The sequence below is a fragment of the Cucurbita maxima genome, unplaced genomic scaffold, assembly GCF_002738345.1.
Source record: "Cucurbita maxima cultivar Rimu unplaced genomic scaffold, Cmax_1.0 Cma_Scf00003, whole genome shotgun sequence".
In the NCBI taxonomy this organism is placed as follows: Eukaryota; Viridiplantae; Streptophyta; class Magnoliopsida; order Cucurbitales; family Cucurbitaceae; genus Cucurbita; species Cucurbita maxima.
Genome location: NW_019272019.1, coordinates 4,367,884 through 4,389,234, shown reverse-complemented (window position 1 = coordinate 4,389,234; position 21,351 = coordinate 4,367,884). Strand labels below are relative to the sequence as shown.

The 21,351-nt window shown below is 37.4% G+C and overlaps 3 protein-coding genes across 10 annotated transcripts; 1 reads left to right on the top strand and 2 right to left on the bottom strand.

Moving 5' to 3' along the window:
- The first annotated feature begins 1,157 nt into the window (after positions 1 to 1,157).
- On the top strand, positions 1,158 to 4,869 carry LOC111476735 (protein NETWORKED 2A-like). The gene is made up of 2 exons (XM_023120529.1): positions 1,158 to 1,592; positions 1,949 to 4,869. The coding sequence occupies exons 1-2, from the start codon at positions 1,499 to 1,501 to the stop codon at positions 4,639 to 4,641; spliced, it is 2,787 nt and encodes a 928-aa protein (XP_022976297.1). The 5' UTR covers positions 1,158 to 1,498; the 3' UTR covers positions 4,642 to 4,869.
- Positions 4,870 to 4,952: 83 nt separating this feature from the next.
- On the bottom strand, positions 4,953 to 9,451 carry LOC111476736. 4 transcript variants are annotated; one of them, XM_023120532.1, is made up of 7 exons: positions 9,291 to 9,451; positions 9,012 to 9,200; positions 8,697 to 8,889; positions 7,934 to 8,020; positions 7,367 to 7,756; positions 6,311 to 6,455; positions 4,953 to 6,114 (listed from the first exon to the last, which is right to left on the bottom strand). In XM_023120532.1, exons 2-7 carry the CDS (start codon positions 9,080 to 9,082, stop codon positions 5,327 to 5,329), a joined length of 1,674 nt encoding a protein of 557 aa, XP_022976300.1. In that variant the 5' UTR covers positions 9,083 to 9,200; positions 9,291 to 9,451; the 3' UTR covers positions 4,953 to 5,326. The 4 variants fall into 4 exon arrangements, with proteins under 4 accessions (XP_022976300.1, XP_022976299.1, XP_022976298.1 ...); XM_023120531.1 differs by having other exon boundaries at positions 9,012 to 9,191; XM_023120530.1 differs by having other exon boundaries at positions 9,012 to 9,134.
- A 1,946-nt stretch (positions 9,452 to 11,397) lies between these two features.
- LOC111476569 (serine/threonine-protein kinase CTR1-like) lies at positions 11,398 to 20,182 on the bottom strand. 5 transcript variants are annotated; one of them, XM_023120285.1, is made up of 16 exons: positions 19,904 to 20,182; positions 18,812 to 19,722; positions 18,046 to 18,344; positions 17,807 to 17,951; positions 16,929 to 17,044; positions 16,052 to 16,230; positions 14,828 to 15,301; positions 14,702 to 14,742; positions 13,929 to 13,997; positions 13,481 to 13,581; positions 13,319 to 13,403; positions 13,143 to 13,241; positions 12,986 to 13,054; positions 12,285 to 12,416; positions 12,077 to 12,171; positions 11,398 to 11,895 (listed from the first exon to the last, which is right to left on the bottom strand). In XM_023120285.1, the coding sequence occupies exons 2-16, from the start codon at positions 19,556 to 19,558 to the stop codon at positions 11,799 to 11,801; spliced, it is 2,748 nt and encodes a 915-aa protein (XP_022976053.1). In that variant the 5' UTR covers positions 19,559 to 19,722; positions 19,904 to 20,182; the 3' UTR covers positions 11,398 to 11,798. The 5 variants fall into 5 exon arrangements, with proteins under 5 accessions (XP_022976053.1, XP_022976052.1, XP_022976051.1 ...); XM_023120284.1 differs by having other exon boundaries at positions 16,022 to 16,230; positions 19,883 to 20,181; XM_023120283.1 differs by having other exon boundaries at positions 16,022 to 16,230; positions 18,812 to 19,729; positions 19,904 to 20,181.
- Positions 20,183 to 21,351: the final 1,169 nt, after the last annotated feature.

Sequence of the window (21,351 nt, the reverse complement as noted above, 5' to 3'; positions counted from 1 at the left end):
ATATATATATATATATATATATATATATATATATATATATATATATATATATATATATATATATATATATATATATATTTTGTAAAAATGATACACGAACAAATATAATGAATTTACATTTACGAACAACTAAATTTAAACTATTTAGAATGAAATTTGTAGTAGGATGAAATAATTATGAAATATTATAGTGAATAAATATATTTTAAAAATAGATTTATTATAAATGTATGAAATAATTGTCTTAAATGAAAATATGTATATTAAGAAAATATTAAAGGGATAATATTAATATTTACCTTCTACTTCTGCTTCGATACGTGATGTGTCACGAGCGAGTGTCATCATAATGCACCAAATAATCAATTAATAAATATATAATAACATTATTTAATTATCAATATTGTCAACTACCATTATTCAAATTTATGAGTTAAAAAGTTACAAAATATTATTATCTTTTATTTTAAAAAGTTAAAAGAAATAGGCAACAAACCAATGACACATATATACATACATATATATATATATATATATATATATATATATATATATAAATGAAAGATAACAAAAACAAAAATAATTTTTAAATTTTTTTTAAATTTCATATATGGCGGAAAGAAAATCGAAACATTCCTATAAATGTGGAAAAAACATTCCTATAAGGGTGTAGAAACCTCTCTTTAGTAAATGCATTTTAAAATTGTGGGGCTGACGGCAATACGTAACGGATCAAAACGGACAATATCGACTAACAGTGAGCTTAGACTGTTACAAAGATGGATTATGTTTAAATATTATTGTAGAATATACTCATTTTCGTTAATATCAGGTCGTTGCAGTTAATAGAATCGATATACACAATTTTATTAAATAGGACCATATATATATATATATATTATTTCATATTCACAACAAGGAACATAAAAAATCTGAATTGGAAGTTAGTGATTTAACAAAGAAACAAACATGTTTCAACAAAGACAACAGAAACAGTTAGATCAGTTTTATTATTTATTATTTAATTTATTTGTAATTATTATTGTTTTTTTTTTTTTTTTGGAGTTTAAGATAAGTTTTAAATTAATTAAAAGATAAAATTTTAGTAACAGAATGGAGAGAGAGAGAGTGTATCAAGAAGAAAGATTGGCCAACATTATCAAAAAATAAAAAAGAAAGGCCAGCCTGGCATTGCCAGGCACTGAATAGAAGGGCTTGGTCCTCCATGCCCAACACCTATAAACAAGCCGGTGCATCCTCTCATCCATGACAGAAGACGGCCTGTGATCTCTCTCGCATTATTCTCAATCTCATCTCCATTCCTCTCTGGCGCCGTTTCTCTATCTTTTTTTTTTTTTTTTTGCGATTTTGTAGACATTTTTGAAGATTTTCCTCCATTACTGTAACCTCCTACCGCCTGTGATCTTTCCGTATCGAACATTTTTGTTGTTCGTTACGCGTTTATCATCATCGGCGATCGTTTTCTTCTTTTCTTCGGATGTTGCAGAGAGCTGCTAGTAATGCGTATTCATGGTGGTGGGCTAGTCACGTCAGGACGAAGCAATCAAAATGGCTCGAACAGAACCTCCACGGTACGTTTGCATTTGGTTTTCTTCCTCTCCATTCTTGATTCAAGCTTCTCGATTATGAATCCCTAACTGGTTTTACGCCACGAACATTGATTGATTTGAGTTTGAAAGTTATCTTACTCATAATGTGAGTGCGTAAATTGTAGGTATCAATGCTCTGTTCCTAAATTGTAGTATTTTTGGTGTGTATTGATTCAATTTGTCTTGGAATGTTTAAGACCTGTATTTGATCGATTTTCATTTTTTCTTTTTCGCTATCTGAGCTAGAATATTGCAAACTTTGTGTATTGTAAAATGATTAGCTGCTAGTGTTTTAAAATGAAATTTGAACTGACATGGATATGCTTCTGGAATTGTAGACATGGAGGAGAAGGTTGATAACATGATGAGAATCATTGAAGGCGATGGGGATTCATTTGCAGAGAGAGCTGAAATGTATTATAAGAAGAGACCTGAACTTGTAGAGCATGTAGAAGATTCTTTCCGGTCATACCGAGCTTTAGCAGAGAAATACGATCACCTATCGAAAGAGTTTCAAGGAGCAAATCGGACAATAGCTTCGGTCTATCCTGAACGAGTTCATTACACGATTGATGATGACGACGACTGTGAAGTTGATTTTTTCCCTCGAGAATCTGTTTCAACCGAAAGTCCTCACCAGTTTTCAAATGAATTGGATGGCGGCTCACCAAAACTAGGAATCCCAGAAGTTCCGAAGCTTCCTAAGAAGTGTTTCAGAAGTCCTTCCATGATAAAAAACTCAAAACTCAAGAGAAATACTAGCACTCCTAGAAGTAGAGCTGCTTCAACTCCAAAATCAGGGCTTAACAAAACAGAAGCCTTAAAAGAGATCGATATACTACAAAAAGAAATTCTAGCCCGACAGACCGAAATGGAATTCGTGAAGAGCTTATACGAACGCGAGTGCGAGAAATATTGGGACATTGAAGATAGTATCACAAATATGCAAAAAAGAGTCAGCAACTTACAGGATGAGTTCGGCATTGGCACTATCATTGACAATAACGAAGCTCGAACGTTAATGACGACAACAGCTTTAAAATCCTGTCGAGAAACTCTGGCCAAGTTGCAAGAGGAACAAGAGAAAACAGTTAAAGAAACAAGACTAAAGAACAGTAAAATCAAGGAAGTTGGTGCGAGGTTTGAGAGCCTCAAATGCAAGCTCCTTCCATCACCAACAGATGATTATGAGTCGAGTGATTTACATGAGGATTCAAGCATTGAATCAGAATCAAAAATCTCAGACAAACTGGTTGCTTGCACGGCAGAAAACAAACATGATATAGAGCTACTTGATCAGAAGATTAGGGAGCAGCTGGAAATGGATTCAAACAGCTCATTCACCATTTCTGAGTTGGCTGAGAAAATTGACGAACTTGTAAAGAAAATTGTGACACTTGAAGTTGCAGTTTCTTCTCAGACATCTCTTGTAAGCCGACTAAAATCCGAAACGGATATGCTAGAAGCAAAAGTCCAGCAATTGGAAGAAGACAAGGAGATTCTTGTGGAGGGTTCAGAGAACATGAAGATGAAGATGAAGGAATTGGAGGATGAACTAGCCAGAGTGAAAAATCTAAACCAGAATGCAGAAATACAAAATAACAGCCTTCAAACCCATTTCACTGAAGCAAGTTGTAATCTTGATCACTTATCTGATAAGTTGCAGACCATGAAGATGGATGATGCTGAAACTTGTGACTTCTTACAAGATGTGATGATGGTCGATCCCGATGTGGAAACAACAACATCGTCAACAAATTTAGGATTGGAGAGGAGGGAAGTCGAAACTTCGAAGCTTGGTGATGAGGAACAGAAACAATCGATTCCAGAAGAGAGACCGCGGATCCTTGATTTGGAGGAAAATGGATTGCAGGAGGAAGAAAAGCAGCGTCCTACCTTGAGGCAGCTGTTCTTAAAAGGATTAGAAGATAGAGAGAATATTTTACTGGAGGAGTATACTTCAGTTCTAAGGGACTATAAGGATGTAAGAAACAAGTTAAGTGAAGTTGAACAAAAGAACCGCGATAGCATCTTTGAATTGGCAAAGCAGGTTAAAGAACTGAAAAACACTATTTCGTCTAAAGACAATGTCATAAAATCATTAGTGAATAATGCTGAAACAGAGGACGACACTAAGACGATGGATACGAACCAGGAACAACCCCAAGATGCCATTCACGAGGCTCCTAGCTACTTGCATTCCGAATCCTCAACTCCATATACAGATCAAGTTTCGACTCCTGATTCTTATGTTTGTTCAAGTAATGAGCCAACAGAAGGAAGCAACAGATCATTGAAAAATGCAAGAAGCTTGCCTAAAAGAGAGTATGTAAACAAAAAGGCAACTGGGGTTGATAAATCCATTACCATGTCACCGATAGAAGAAAGAATCCGCTCCGATATCGATGGACAACTAGAGATGAATCTCGAATTCTGGCTGAGATTTAGCACTACAGTCCACCAGATTCAAAAATTCCAGACATCAATCCGAGATCTGCAATCAGAGCTGCAAAAGTTGAGAGAAAACAAGCAAGAAGGAAGCGTGAAACATCAACATATTCACCAACATACAACGGAATCTGATGCTCGGCCAATATACACGCAATTGAGAGAGATACAAACCGAATTATCGCTTTGGTTGGAACACAGTGCAGTACTGAAAGATGAAGTAAGCAGTAGATTTTCATCCTTATCCAACATACAAAATGAAATATCAATAATCACAGATGAAGGTTCAGCTGAGGAAAAGACAGAACTGAGTGATTACCAATCCGCGAAGTTTCAAGGTGAAGTACTCAACATGAAACAGGAAAATAGGAAGATAGCCGACGAATTACAAGCCGGCCAGGTTCGGGTAAAAGCACTACAAGCCCACGTTGAGGAGGCTTTGGAAAGACTTGATCAAGAATTTGATATTTCAGCAGGCAAGAGCATTCGATCTCAATCGAAATCACTAATCCGAACACGAATTCCTTTACAGTCTTTCTTGTTTGGGATTAAGTTAAAGAAGCAAAAGCAATCACTCTTCTAATGCTCAAATCCACAACTACAGAAACAATATAGTGATCTAGAAGGGCCTCTACCTCAGTGATGAGCTTTTGAGGGTGTAATTTCGCCAATGACATGAAAGGAAGAAAATCCATATATTTCAAGAACCAATTATACCTTCAATTACATATAAAAGGAGCTATACATTTTTCTTTTACCGTTGAAGAATATAAGCTTCCAAATTTTAGTATCTGTCATTGGGATTTGCATCGACCCCACACCCCAAAAGGAACTCGGCAAAATAGCCCTGTCACTTCGGGAGAAGGGGTGCTTCCTCACAAAGGGAATCCAAGGAACGGAGAAACTATATATGCACACTAAACTAATTATTAGAATTTTAAATAAAAAATAAAAAATAAAAAATAAAAACTGAAAAAATTAATGTTCATTCTCTAGCAAGAAAACCTGGAATTCTTTGTTGCTGTATAACCCACTACTTACACTTACTGATGTTTCTGTGCATTCACCTGCTAATACCATGCTCGTCGAGCTTGGCTGTTCATCATTTGTACAATGGTACCTACAATTTTTGTGCTTCTACCTACTGCAATGTCAACTTCTGCTGTTCGTTGTTTGTGCTATGTCTCCCATGATTATATGGTATAGATTTGTTCTTGTTTCCTTCTACATTTGGTCACCCCATAATCTTGACATCATTTGCCTTCGTTTTATTTTCGTCCTGCTTGGGGGCATGCCGCTTTAATATCGTTTTCATCTATCTCCATATTTAAAGAAGTATTTTGATTCTCAATGCAAGTCGAACGACTTCCCGATTCCCAATCTGATATTAGTGAAGCAAAGACGTCTCTTACGACAGTTCTATTTTCTCGAGAATCGTCTTTCGAAGTAATGATTGGCTTGGAAATTTTACATTCTTCTGAACTCTTAACCTCTTGCTTCAATGGAGATTCAGTTGTTGGGCTTATTTGATTTGATGGGTTTGTCAAAACAGCAGTAGAACAATTATACGGAGCTTTTGGGGTGACATACTTCATTGAGTTATTACCAGCCATAGTAGATTTACCACCGACGTAGTTTGAGCCTGGAGTTGCTGTTCTTCCGGTAGAAATATAATGTACACTGGGCTGTGCATCCAAGTGCGTCGATGCATTACCAAGCACGGGTGGCTGGATTGAAGAAACACATTTGGATTTTATGTGGATGGCATTTTTTGTCTGTGCAACTTTCATTAGAGATGCAGCATCGAATGGAGAAACAATCCGGGCCCCTGCAGCTACTGCAGTTGCTCTAACTATAGAATCAGAATTGTGAGTAGACTTCATCATCAACGTATTCTTGTCAGTGTTGATTCCTGATTTCGCTGCTGGAGGTAAAGGCTTCACCTGCAGAGGCCGTAAAGGCACGAGAACCTGTGGAGACTGATTCTGTATTTGAACCGGAGCTTCGGCACCACTTGTAGAAGAGACAGTGCTACTATTCATGTTTGAATTTGCTGCTACAGGTAAACAAAGAAATCATTCAAAATATGTAGAAATGGAAGCAGCAAAAACCATTGAGATAAATGCAACAAAATTCATTACAATCCTCCTCAAACTTTAGATATCAAACTTAAACAATAACCACGTCAAGTGTTAGAAGCTTCAGAAGTTCCAAAATCAGTACTTTGAATGGAAGGTCAGTTATAGAGCAACCTGATTTTGAGTAATTCACAGGCAAATCAAGGGCAAGTGACAATGCGCGGTGTGCAGCATCAATCTGAGCTTTAGATATCTGAGTACTTGTGGTGTTAGCTCCCACATTCAAATTACCATGTCGCTTCCGAATAATGGACCACCTCTACGGACAATGAAATTAAAATTAGCAGAAACAAAAGGGAATGAATAATCAATCATAAACAAGACTTCAAAATTTCAAGGTGACAACAAGAAGTTTGAAAACAATCTACTCGATTAGAACATCTGTGAGATCCCACATCAGTTGGAGAGAAGAACAAAGCATTCCTTCTAAGAGTGTGGAAACCTCTCCCTAGTGGATGCGTTTTAAAACCTTGAAGGAAAACCCGGAAGGGAAAGCCCAAAGAGAACAATATCTGCTAGCAGTGGGCTTGGGTTGTTACAAATGGTAGCAGAGGCAGACACCTGGTGGTGTGCCAGCAAGGACGGTGGGCCCCCAAGGAGGATTGATTGTGAGATTCCACATCGGTACGAGAGGGGAACAAAACATTCCTTCTAAGGGTGTGGAAACCTCTACCTAGTAAACGCATTTTAAAACTTTGAAGGAAAGCCCAAAGTGGACAATATCTACTAGTAGTGGACTTGGGCAGTTAGGACATTATAAAAATTTAGATTCATACGATGAAAAACTCTGTTGCCGGGATTCAAGGGAAAACATGGTGAAATCCCAGACACATTGGCCCCACAACAGTGGATAATGGTGTAGAAGTAACCTTCTGAGGTTCATCTCTTTGAAGTTTATCCCCAATAATACATTGTTTATATGTAGCAGACAATAGCAAAATGTACATAAACAAAGTTCATTGCAATGTGTTGGATGATGAAAGTCTCACATCGGCTAATTTAGGGAAAGGTCATGAGTTTATAATCTAAGAATACACTCTCCATTGGGGTGAGGCCTTTTGGGAAGCCCAAAGCAAAGCCGTGAGAGCTTATGCTCAAAGTGAACAATATCATACCATTGTGGAGAGTCGTGTTCGTCTAACACAATGGAGGGAAAGTACGAAAGAACACCTGAGATAGCTGTGACGCTGTCCTATCCCCCTTGAAGTCTGCTTTCAAGATATTTGCCCAGTTCCCTTCACCATACTTCTCCACAGCAGCCATCAATTCCAAATCCTGCGTCTTCGACCAAGGTTTTCTTCTTTTTCGAGAAGCTGCATTGCTACCAGCTGCTCCATTCACGTCAAATACTTCAGTTGCTGATGGTGTTGGAAGAGGCTGTCTCCGAATCGAAATAGGAACGGTAACATACATTCCTTGCATCAAACAAGCAGATTGAGGATTTTCAAGACTGGCTCTAAATGATCGACTGTTCGATGATATACCGATAGTCAATGGGGCCTCAACTACAGAACTACTTGGAACATCCGACTCACTTGGTATACCATTAGCAATCAATACCTGCCAGCACATCAATTCGAAACTAAAGATGCAATCTAACTAAACCTGGAACTACGAACAGATTTTCATTGTCCAGAAAAACTTTTATGTTGAACTTTGAGGACATCAAAGTTCAAAACCACATGTTCACGAGGGGGAAAAAAAAAAAAAAAAAAAATCCACGACCAATGGACTGACCTTCACACATGCCGCAGCTTCATTCAAGGACTCATTGCTAACAGATGGAAAAGGTTCTATTTCAAAATCCAAGTCACTGTCATAATCCTGTAAACCAAACATCTATATAAGAAAATAAGAAATGTAATGTAAGAATTTCAAATTATGAGCATCTCCCCCTAGCAAATTTAAACTTAGACAATCACTTGTAATCGCGTGCCATGAAATTCAACTATTTCTCTTCCAGAAAGACTCTTTCAAATGTCAAAAAAGTCTGGTTCAAAATGCTATAGTACAGTGGATATATACCCAAAATCAAATAAATTATTGGAGGAATAGGCTCGCAACAGCCACACAATGAGACAATTTATAATATCAGTGAACAAGAAAAGTGGATCATACAAACCAGATGGCATAAATGAAATAGCAAAACCTAAAATGAACTCAAAGATCATACAAATCATAACGAAACAGTCAACGACCACCTGTGGTGGAAAGCATAGCAGCACAAAATCATCTCATATAATGGTAAGATCAATTTATTCCCACTGGATTCTAAGGCACTTTAAATTCAAAAAATCCAGACAAGAACAGTCAATTTTACTGTGATAGGAAAAGCTATATTAGTAAAATCATATTTTCTTTCCATTTCTGGTGAACATCCAATTCAGATTGATTTCTCATACTTTCTTAAGCTCACAATTCTAATACTTAAAAAAAAAGGAAAATGCATTGTCAAATATCATGGCATCAACAGAAACTAGAGGAAAAATGCAAAACTGACCAATGGATCAGTAACAGAATCCACGTTTTCCAGTAACGTATGACGATAAGCCAAGTGCCGCCATAACAACTGATACTCCCGAACATTAGAAATCCCAGTTGACGTGTTCTTCACCAACTTGTCCCAATCAATTCTCACTTCCGAAACATGAGCCACCTCCCGAAGCAAAGTAAATATCGTCCTTACTGAATATCTGTCCCACAAGCAAGAAAATCCCTCATTAAAAGGCATCCAAATATGTGACGTCAAAAACTCAGCAGTAACAGATAGCCATAAACAGAACGAAAAAATGGCATGAATCAGAAGGCCTAATACCTTTCCAGTACGGCGAAACTATCTTCGTTACTGATTGTTCCTTTCTTTTGCTTCTCTTTCATCTCAATCATTATAGAGCCCGTAATGAAATCGCATGACAAGAACCGAAAAAGTAAGAGAAGCCTGTAGAAACAACAATGAACAAAATCCTCAATTGAAGGTCAGCCAAAACCCTAAACCCTGCAAATACTTGAACGACAGAGAAAATTATGGAATCTTCACCATAGAGTGAAGTACTGAAAAAATATATATATATATATGGAGAACAGAGAAACTTACAAGTGCTGCGTGACCGTCCGAGGAGACTTCTCGTAATTGTTTAAAGACGCCGGAAAACCAATGTGGAGCAGTTGCAAAATACCGACTTATCGGAGACGGTGAGGGTGCACTGGTCGACAATAGACAAGCAGGCACAGGAGTGGGGCTCACATCAACCAACCAAATCTGTTTACCCACTTCTATAAATTGCAAATATTCTTATTTTTAAAAAACGTTCCGAAATTTCTTTTTTTTAATTACCATTTTAATTTTTTGAAAAAAAAAATAACTCATCTTTAATAAAACTTTATTAATATTTAATTTGATAAAAAAATTATAAATAGTCAAAATTTAAATCTCACATACATAATAAATTAGTTTTATCCAGATTTAAATTTTATTTTTTTCATATTAAATTTGTAATTTAATTTTTTGGGAGTAAATTTTGAATTCTAAGCTAATTTGTATATATCTTCTCAATTGAAAAATCAAATAATTATTTGCTAAAATAAAATAATTAACGATAAAATTAATTATTCTAACTGTGACTAGTCATTAGAATTAAAAAAGAACAAGTAACTACCTTCCTATTCACACTATAATTTTTATTTTCATAAATAAAATTTGAATGATATTGGACGAATAGAAAAAAAAAAAAAATATATATATATATATATATATATATATATATATATATATATATATCGGTAGGACACGTGTCATGGTTAGTTTAATTGAGTACATAATAAAGTTGCCAAAAATAGCTCCTAGTTCATTCACCTATTCTCCTCAGGCGCTTCAACTCAAAATGAACGCCCATAATTTCTCTCTCTTGTTTCTTCGTTTGGTGTTGAATCTTCATATGCTTAGTTGATCGAAGAACACTGTAGTTCACCGGAATGCACGGACGGCTACGCAAGCCTCAGAAGCCGGAGGAAGAAGAAGCTTCGGTGGCGGAAGCCGCAAAGCTTCTTGATCTGCAATCTTCGTTGCTCGCAGAACACCGCCAAAAGAAGTACCATATTTGAATCAGAAGCTTTAGAGGTCAGTGCTAATTTACTGGAAATGAATCCGTTGGAGCTACAAGAAACTTGCGGTTGAACACTTTTGAAGGAGATTCCATTAGACACACAGTCGATCAAATCGAGTAACAATGAAAAGACGTCATTTGGCATTACAGGATTTGAAGCTCTTTTTTAGGGGAAAAACACTGATCTCACACACGCGCACACACATAACCTACATATATCTGAAAATTTTAATCTCACTTGATTTAGTCTACTTTTCAGCTATCTAAAAGAGCAACCAAATTCATCTCAAAACCAAAAATCAATCATAGATTAGCATATATTAGCATGTCATTTGGCTAAATCATGAGGGCACTAAATCTTACACTCTACACTAAAAAGACCAGAAATTTGAAGAGAATCAAATAGCCCCAGTTGGAAAGAGGCCTTTGTTGCTAAAGAAACACAAGGAAATTAATTTGTTTACTAAGGTCATAGTTGACAAATCTTGACGATTTTTTCTTTTTAAAAAAAAAAAACAATACTCAGCATATCAAAATTATGAACCTGGAGATTACGAACAAGATGATAAAATCATGTGGGAAGGAAAGAGAGAGAGAGATCGAGAGAAGTAACAGCATGCTATTGTGTGTCCTCATGGTGTTCAAAGTGTTTAAAACGTACCTTTGATGTTCGTGAGACCTTGTCTTTCCGATGGCGTAAGAAACACTGGTTAGCATTGAATTTTAAGTCCAATAAAGTCATCAATGCAGATTGGAAAAAGCGTCTGCATTCCTAATTCAAGACTAGACCGTGATGCACAGCACGAAATGGAAAACAATTTTCTAGCTAAATATGGTGAGGAAATGGAGATTCCATAAATTCGAAGATACGAAAACTCGTGCTATAGATAATCAACGCTGAACTTCACAAGAAATAAAGCACTAAAGTATAAAACCATGAACACAAGCCATTACCTTCGGTCCACTTTTAGAATAAGGCAGGCAGCTCCAGGCCGTTGTGGCTCGCCCCATCACAAAATTGCTGGGCAGGAACTATTTCATTTGATAGAAGAGAGCATTCTTCCTGCTATAAACCTAAAATCTAATTCAAGCGAAGGAAAAAGATGTAATTTTTTTTTTAATTTTTTATTTCTGCTTTCACCATTAAGGATGGCAATAATACAGCGGGTTCTTAAAAGATTACAGGCCTGGTAGTGGAACGATGCAGTTAGCACTAAAAATACGTTCCCAGTAATTTTGGAAGTGGATTTTGCGATGTTATAAACCCAATGCAAAACCCATATATGGACGTAGAATTTACTGCCTCTATGGGATACTACTAAAAGCCTGAGCTTTCATCTGCTTAATGGGCTATATATCCAGCCTTGTATAACCACCAAAATCTACAGTTGCCAAGGACCAAAATAATTCAGTCAGTTGAAGATAATGGTTACCAAGGTTTGCAGTTACTGCATAATTGGTTAGCTCTCCCTGATCGGCTTCAGCTGCGTGGAGGTGTTTCACGTTCCACCCATTGCTATCAATTGCTGTGGAGATTTAAGCAATTTCTTTAGGGAGTCGACTATGCTTGTGAAGGATGGACGCTGAGAAGGATCGCTGCCAAAAAAAAAAGGAAGGAAATATAAGATTCTATTTTCGATCTTTCTGGTCTATCGACATATAACCATATTCAGTATCTCCAAATAACCTATCATGAATAAATTAGGATATCCTTATTGGAGAGGAGGAAATGAAAAAGACACTCAACGGCATATAAATTGGAAGGAAAATAACTTACTCTGCCCAGCAAGATTCAATTAGGGAAGCCAACAATGGAGAAGTACTTGATGGGATAGAAAGCCTTCTATTCTGGAAAGCGACAGCTCCCACAACCTAAGAGTTTGTACAAACATGTTAAGAGAGAAACAGCAGGAAAACGACCATTCCAGTGCCTATTTTACTAGACCTATGATAATGAAGTGTGAAACATGAATGCTGGGGCTAACCTGAGCCGGGCCAAGCCCACTCCATGGTTGTTGCATGGTTACTAGTTCCCAGAGGATCACTCCAAAACTGTAGACATCAGACTTCTCATTCGAAGGCTCTCCACGAAGGAATTCTGGAGCCATCCACTCAGGCTGAAAATAAAAGCAACAGAGTTACATGCTGATTGATGGACGGCTGAGTAAAAATCTAACCTGCAAAATATTGGTGCAAGAACTGACTTTCTGTGGCAATAGAAATAATATGAACATTCCAGATGAACCAACTAGAAAAGGTTAAATCAGATAATAGTTACGTTTGGTGAATGAAAACCAATGTTTTCACACTAAATGATGGGATCGGGTGTTTGATTTGGGTTCATGGGCATAACAATTATACCTAGTATTGGAACATGTTAGGAATAGTTATATGGTTGAACAGTGGGCACCCAAGATGTGGTAACCCAATTGTACGAGTTTTATAAAATCCCGAACGTCCAAGACCCTGTCATTTATAATGTTGGACAGACCAAGGACTAATCTTATCTAGCCATCAAGGACATGGTAGAGGAACTTCAATTATTCAAAATCCTAAGGAACCAATATTTGTCAACTCCAAATGTTTTAATCACACAAACCCAAGAGTTGTGTTAACGCACATAGGAATAAAGACATTTATTTCAAAGTAATATTCAACGTTATACTAATATGGTAGAGCAACTAACCGTTCCAGCAACAGATTTTGATGATATGAAAGTGTTTGCTTTGAATCTGGATAACCCAAAATCACAAACCTGACACAAACATATGGAATTAGCATGGGAAGTCAACGGAGCTCTCACTAATGAAAGTTGTAAATTATACAACACATGTTTCCAATACCTTGACCGTCCAATTTTTGTCAACCAACAAGTTAGGGGATTTAAGATCCCAGTGTACTATAGGAGGATTGAGACAATGTAGGTAGTTGATTCCCTTTGCCTGCAAGAAAGTAAGAATTATTTTGCTAATTTAAATAATTGTACAAAACAGAACAGAAAGAAAGAAGAGCGCCGCACCACATCCAACGCCATACGCAATCGTTTCCTTTGATCCATCAATTCACTAGAAGATGGCCGGTGGATTAGACGGTATAGACTACCCCTGTTACAAAGATTCAAAATAAGACACAATTCATAATGGACTGATAAATTAAATAATAAAGGAGGACAGGGAATAACCTGGGCAGATACTCGGTCACTATTGAAAGATGAGGTCGCTTTGTAACTGCACCCATGAAGAGTACCACATTCGGATGGCGCACCCGCTTCATTATCGCAACCTGGGAAATTATACAGAGTGCAACTGAGCTACAGCCATAGCAATCTCATCACTCTTGACTACACGGAAAGTGACTACACCATAAGTAATGCAACAACTTGAGAAATATATTTCCATAAATGCAATGAAACGACTAATTATTATATTGGAAAAACAAGTCACAACCCTCTGTTACAATGTTTTGCAAGAGTATACCAGCATCCAAGCTCAATTCACCTTCTAAAGAAATAGATGAGATCTATGCACATTCAGGTATTGATAGCAAGTGAACTAAAAAGGGAAGAGCGGGCATATAAGTAAATTACTATTGTAAAACTTTCACCATCCATTATAAACTTATGTTCGTACCTCTCTCAGAAACTCTTTCAACTGATCATCATGGAAATCCTGCATGGTTAGAACCTTGACAGCAACATCCTAAACAGAAGAACGTGTGTATTAGAACAAATAGAAATATCGAAATATGTTGCTAAAAAAACAGAGAACCAGCAATGGAAACAAGAGGCCCCTAATCTTATACCAGACATCTTTTTTCATCAATAACGTCTTCATAAGTGGAAGCATAACCATAGCTTATGTTTCAAGGTAAAGGTACAAGGAGGCTGCGGAAAAAATCCCCATCTTTAAAAGATTCCAATAAAATGTAGCATAGGAATTCTCCTGATTTCAAATACAGTTATTTGAAACTAATAAACTTACGCAACGAAATTCAGTCTAAGCATTTGATGTTATGTAATTATTCATAAGTGTTACCAATACAACGTACATAAATTTACTTCAATGAATTCATAAGTTGAAATATCAACAATCACAGTATTTACTATAAATAATATAATTTAAACGAAAGGGTCCAGAAGCAAGGGCAAGGTAATGCATTTCACATTGTCATCCCAATTAAAATTTTAACTGAATTATTTTGATATGCTGTTTCCTTTTCATGGGGGTTCTTGAGACCAGCAAAGAAAATTAACCTTCCAACTAACCATTCTCCTTGGAAAATAAACAAGGTAGGGGAACAGAAAACTATTAGATTAAAAGACTAGTCCGTTGAAACTTGATACATTAGGAACTGAACATAAATGTTGAATCATGATTTAAAGAGAAAGATAAAAGAGACCAACCGATCCATGCCATTCAGCACGGTGCACAGTACCAAATGAGCCTGCAAGAACAATAAGGGGAAAATTCAGGATCGGCTATCCATTTATACATTTAATACAGGAAGATATGACAAGATGTGGAATTACCAGCTCCAACACGCTCCTTTATATGTAATTCGTCCCAGGAAATTTCCAGCCAATCCATTGCAAGTGATGGTTCAAGTGTCAGATATTTTGGATATGTTGATGCTGAACAATTTTGAGACCTACCCTCAACCTCTTTTGAATCAGTTTGAGTTGACAAGCTTAATTTGGAAAGATTAATGCTAGTTTCATTCAGTGAAATCCCCGCAACAACATTCTCTTCTTGGTAGATTTCTTCAATGACAACTTTGTTTTCACGTAAAGCTGCACCACCAACAGAACCCAACACCTCGCAGTTTGAGTCATCAACAGATGACATTATTTGATTCTTAAGCACACACTCCTTGCTCACTTTTGTTTCCGCATGCAGCTGAGATGATCTCATACCCGTACCAGCTTGATCAACCATTTTATGAATTTCAGCCCCTGAACTTCTATGCAAAGTGCTTCCTCCTTTCACCTGGTGCTCTCCAAGACCTGCAAAGTATTGATCCAAAAGGAGATATCGTCATGCTTGTTTCCAATTTAAGGTTCATGCAACCTCATACAACAGCAATACCAAGGTGCACTAAACGTGCATGCTTAAAAAGACTTCCGAGAGAAAGCACATATGACCAATGCTAGCATAATTTTCTAACAGTAGTCAATTGCCATATCAAGAAGACAGCCTATTTTCAAGAAGAAAAAGGATGTAAGAAAGCAGCTCCAACTTCACATTAATAAAACCCCAGCCATACTCCAAGGAATGTAAAATCTAACATGCAGCATGCACCCTAGTAGTAGCAAAAAGCCAAAAGTTTGGTCAGAGTAGAAAACAAATCTAGAAGTAATCAGACAGATATCAACTGTATTAGCGGACATAAGATGATATGTGAAACAGTAACTGGATCTAGAAAACCGTCTGCAATAATTTAAAGATGACAAGAATACACAAGTATAAAGGATGGCTAGTGCTTATACATAAATGAACATACATCTTAACTCAGCCGACACATGAACTACTAAACAAGTCCCTGAAACATTTATTGTATAGAAAATATCCAAAGTATTGTCTGACTAAGGGCAGTTGAGCTCAGAGCCATCTTGAGTTCTATATTTAAAAATGGTCTTCCACCTATTTGTACAGGAAGTCTGGCAATTTTAAGCCAGTAGAAAAACTAAAAACATACAGTCAAGGAAAACGAAGTGCCAGTAAACCTGAAAGTAGAGGATTTTCAGGAAACCCACAGATTTGCTTCGACTCAATGGTTTGATGACTGAGATAACTTTCCACATAAGGTTCTTGAAACTCCTTTAAATGAGAAATGTGGAGCGGTGAAGGAATTGAAGATTGGAACCCTCCATTAATTGAGGAATCTGGACCATGTACATTTCCTGGTTCCCCCACTAAATCAACTACATATTCCCTGTTAAAAGCAAATGAGTATCCATAAATAACACACTTAAGACATCTTATACTGCATAACAAAACTGAGTGCACACTGTTCCAATATATGGTTAACTTCATATGAACTAAACAAATTTAGAGGTATTGACTCCATTAGCAATGAAGCAAACTTGTTGATTAAAGAACAATTTGGAGCCCAAGTTTTAAAATTTGCATATGAAGTGTGTTCTATTTGGTGTTTGATGTATTGGAAACTTCTGGATATTTTACAACAGGATACCCACTGCCTCAGTGATGCAACTCTAAATCGATGGTGTTCAACATATAGAAGAAGAAAAAAATTAATTTAATTTTAATAAGAAAAGAAGGAAAGAACGAACAGACGGCTCTGTAAGAAGCAGAAATTGTCTATAATTATTACTAGGTAATGCTGGAAGGGAAACTTATAAATTGCCAACTCCCAAATCCGTGTAGGCAAAAGAGCAACGCAACTACTTCCAAGATGATCCTGACTTACGACTTGACAACCGAAAACTTCATCAATATCCTATTTGCTTGTGGTACAACATAGTTAAAAATCCTCACATCTTTTAGTCGGTGAACCCTTATGAAAAAGATTTAAGGAGATAAAAATTCCTAGGATTTCACTGTGACAGCTGAAAATTGTGTAACTTGTAGTGAAAAAATTTCCCAAGAGGTAAAGCTTGATTATCTAACCTCAACGACTTCTTGTCATCTTCAATTTTGACAAGGCAAGAGGATCGATGATCTGCAACACAGTACTTGCAACCTCTAGCTATCCGACATGGCAAGCCTATATAATCTGCCAATTTCTGAAACACAAAACAATAACCCTCACACAATTAAGATATTGAAAATACATTCCCAGTATTGGAAAATTTACTATGCTTACGCTTGAAAACAGCTAATCATTCAAGTCATACGAGTTTGCACTGTGTTGCCATCATGCACATGTAGGGAAGAGGACGAGAACAGATTCCACTTATCAAAGTTGTAAAGTTTATAGTGAGATAAAAATTTCTCAAGTCTCACCACATAAAAAGCTAACTGGTGCATATCATTTAAAACATAACAGAAACACTTGTTTCCTTGGGTATTCACCTAGACATAGTCACAAAGCAGTCTACCCTTTAAATACTGAACGTTGCAAGACTCTGAACACATTAAAGTACACCCGATCCACTAAACCAACAAATGGTCTATAGGAAAATAAACCATCCGCCCTGAATGAGCAAGAGACCTCGTTCTCATATTTGAATAAAATTCTGTCAACTCACTGAACAAGGAAATAAAATCTGGTGCGAGTTCATCCATCTAATCCAGTTGCAATCTCGTTTAATGGAAATGCTCCAAATTATAATCATTTTTATGACGTCTTATAACACCATCACATTCTTCTATTATATTATTTACAGAAATTATTTTAGATTATCATAAGCTTGGGAAGTGTGGAATTCTTCTCCAACAAACATGCAAAGACGAAAAAAAAAAATCACAAGCAACATAGAAATAGTTTCTCAAAGAACAAGGAGGAACACGTGAAGAAGGAATCAACAAACCATAAAGTGCATTACCTTGAAAAGGATTGCACGGTGCCTGCATAGTCCCATAGAAAGACTACCAATTGGAAGAACAATGCATTTCTGGAAGTCCCTCAATCTTTTGCTCACCACTTTCCAATGGAGGTGCAATCCCCCTTGCTCCACCGGAAAAGTTCCCCTATTATTGGCATTAAAATAACATTACATTTTAAACGACACAACAAGAAATAATCACGCAATTAGTGTTCAGCTGTCAAACCATGAGGACGTACCCCATGTAGATCGCAACAAGCTTTCCTAGTTTCTCCACTAACATTAAGGTGCTCTCGGAAGCACAATATAGTTCTTGTGCTTTGTCTTCAAGTTCTTTCAGGCGAGAGTCCCCACGTCTATCAACAAGAATCACCTCCATTGACGTCTCACTTGGTTCAATGGTTCTAAGCGACATCAGAGGAGGTAGGCGTCTACCTTCCTCAAAACCATTGCACATAACCCAGAGATACGGGTTCATACCCAAAATATTGTAGAATCCGTCTGATATTTTGTCGGAGTAAGACAGGCAACCACTTACCTGAGAATATGTGAACCTAGAGCCGTAAATAACTAATTTGAAGCTTACAGTGTAGCAATGAAGACAACTATTAGTTTGTAATCAATCAATAGCACAAATTCCACCAAGATGATAGGTATAATTTAGAACAGAATTTATAAGCAGATTACACAGACCAATATTGACAATGATCAATTAAAAACTTCTCCTATTAACGCAATGGAAACGAGGAAGGTAAAATAAAAGATCAAGGAAGATCGAGACAGTCCTGAGTTTCCGTCGACTGATTAAATCTGAGAAACTCACTCCGGAAACAAAACACTTAACGCCGTTATTTGAGACGTGCCTTTGAAATCATTCAGAACTTGATGTTAAGGAGAATAAAATAAAATTTTAAAAGATGTCTGAACTTTCTCCATTCGATTACTGAGAATATTAAACTTCCAAATGTACACAAGTCAGAAAGTTAGAATAGATAGTGCATATACCCAAAGTCGATAAGAAACAGTTTCAGCGTCCGTAATTTCCACCCTGCCTTCCTCCAGAAGCACAGGATCGCCAGCGAGGCTAGCATGGGAACGAAGCGTGGCAGCCAAAGCAAGTTGCAGGTAATAACTCTCTTTAGCTCTCTTTGCTATGCTTTCGTTACCATCTCCAACCTCAATCTCTTCCGGCCTCGCCGTGTGCGAGGACAATATCTTGGACGCAGATGAATCCTTGACATCGCTGGAAAAGTTTCCATCCACTGTCCCCGTTCCCGTGCCTGAAAACAAACTCCCTGCAAAGCTACTCCCGCTTGATACTCTAGGCAGTGAAACTTGCCGGTCAAAGTTCCGGTCAACACTCCGATCCTTAACCGACGCTGTATTATGCTCCGGCTCCGAGGTAGGCGGTGGAAGCAAGAGCTCGCGGTCCTCGTCGCAATTGGAAAGCCAAGTTTTCACGTGAGTTGTTGCCGATCGCGTAGCTTTCTTATCCACCAACCAATCGTAAAAAGCAGGTAGTTTCTTGTTGCTTTGAGCCTTGTCCCCCGTGAAAAGATCCGATACAGCCGAACTCTTCGTGACGCTAAAGTCGCGCGCAGGCCGCGGGGTCGGTTTCGCGTCGCTTTCAGTACTAAAAGTGTCTTTGTTGATTTTCTTCTCGTGATCCGAAATGTGTTTGGAGGTTGACGCCGAATCAAATCCGCGATCAGGAAACTGCCTGGGAAAAAAGTAAGTCGTTCTATGCGGCATTTTTCACAGAATCTCAGTCACCACCAAGAAGAAAGAATGCCGCACGCAAACACGAAATCAACCAAAGTAATGCGCAACACTTCTTCAACTCTCTCTCTCTCTCTCGCTCGCTCGCTCGCTGTGAAACCTCTGTAAATCACAAACTTCGCCTTCTTTTACCACCTCTGCATACTATCAAGAACAACAAACAATGTCCAGTTCCGTTAGCATAATCAAACAGTTGTTATAAACACCTCGCACTCAAACCACTTCAAGACCCACATAAAAAGACGACAAAAAAACATATCCGAATTCCACAAAGCGAAGAAAACAAAACAGACACACCAAAGCAGCTTCAATAGCAACCTGAATGAATACAGTAGCTTATTCCGTGAGTACAAGACGACGAGGCAAGGGGAGGAAGACGGAGATACAGATTCCACCAGCGGTAGAAACTTTAGAGTATACCTAATTTATGGATGTAGGATGTGGAATGCAACTGGAAATGGAGAAGTTGGATTTGAGGGGAGAAAAACGGTGGCGGTGGAGAGAGAAAATGGGAGACCAATGGAAGGAGTTCGGGAATGAGTTTTTTAAGCACGAAAAAATTGGAAGGAAATGAGGTGAATGAAATGAATCGGTGGGGAAATAAAATTAAAAATTAAAAATAAAATAGATAAATAAGAATGGTGGAAATAGAGAAAACCGGGGCGGGGGCGGGGGCGTACATGCGCGCCTTGCGTTGTTAAACAACACGTAAGTCTAAGCTCAACGCTCGTAGCGACACGTAGCGCTTACGAGCCGATCTGGACAGATCTGAATTCTGCTATGCGATTCGCGGTTTTTTCTTTTTCTTTTAATTTTAATTTTTAACATTTTCGTTTTTTTATTTTTTACAAAAATACTATTTCCAAACTTTATTTATGCGTAACAGTTCATATATTTAAATTCTCTTTCCTTTTCCTACTTATAATAGATATCAATAATATTTCATTTGTTTAACTTTAAATTAACAATAAGAACATTTAAAAGTTAGGGTGTTCTTTTCTTGACCACGGATTTGCGATTGTGTAACATTCATTTCTCAACCACAAGTGAGTTAAGTCAATTCATTTGCAAGTAGCTTACTTGTGAAGGTTTGATTAATCCACCACAACTAAATGGTGAAAAAGTTATCTTATTTATAATCAAATAAATTACAAGGATATGAAAATAATAATAAATAGAAAGATAACTCTGGTAATAAGACAAATATTAGATATTTGCCTTGTAATAAAATATCAAATATAATATATATGGTAAACTATAATTTATTACTAAATATTCTTAACACCCCACCGCAAGCTAAGCATCGGATTTAAACAAACGTGAAGCTTGAATTTGAAAATTTTAAAGAGGTTGAGAAACACTTTTCGTGAAGATATCAACAACCTGGTTCAGAGGAGGTGTAGAGAAACACTTTCTTGGCCATCAAAAATTGCAGAGGGATCGCAGCTTAGCGGCGATGCTACCTTGGCTTCGGCGAGAATATGTCTTAACCCATGAAGAGGGATTGTCGCTTAGCGACGATGCTGCCTTGGCTCTGGTGAGAATATGTCTAACCCCAAGAAGTAGAAGGGGAAACCTAGAGCAAGGGACAAAGACAATGTTGAAGCCGGAAGAGTCGCCACATTGGGCGAAGGAGCCAATTTTGGCAGGAAGGGAGGCGACAACTTGGCTGGCGAAGAGGCCAGTGCAGCACCCAGATTCCGAAGGTAAATCTTTGCAAAAGGTTGATGGGCTTGTCGAGATTCCATATATTTCTGAAGAGAACA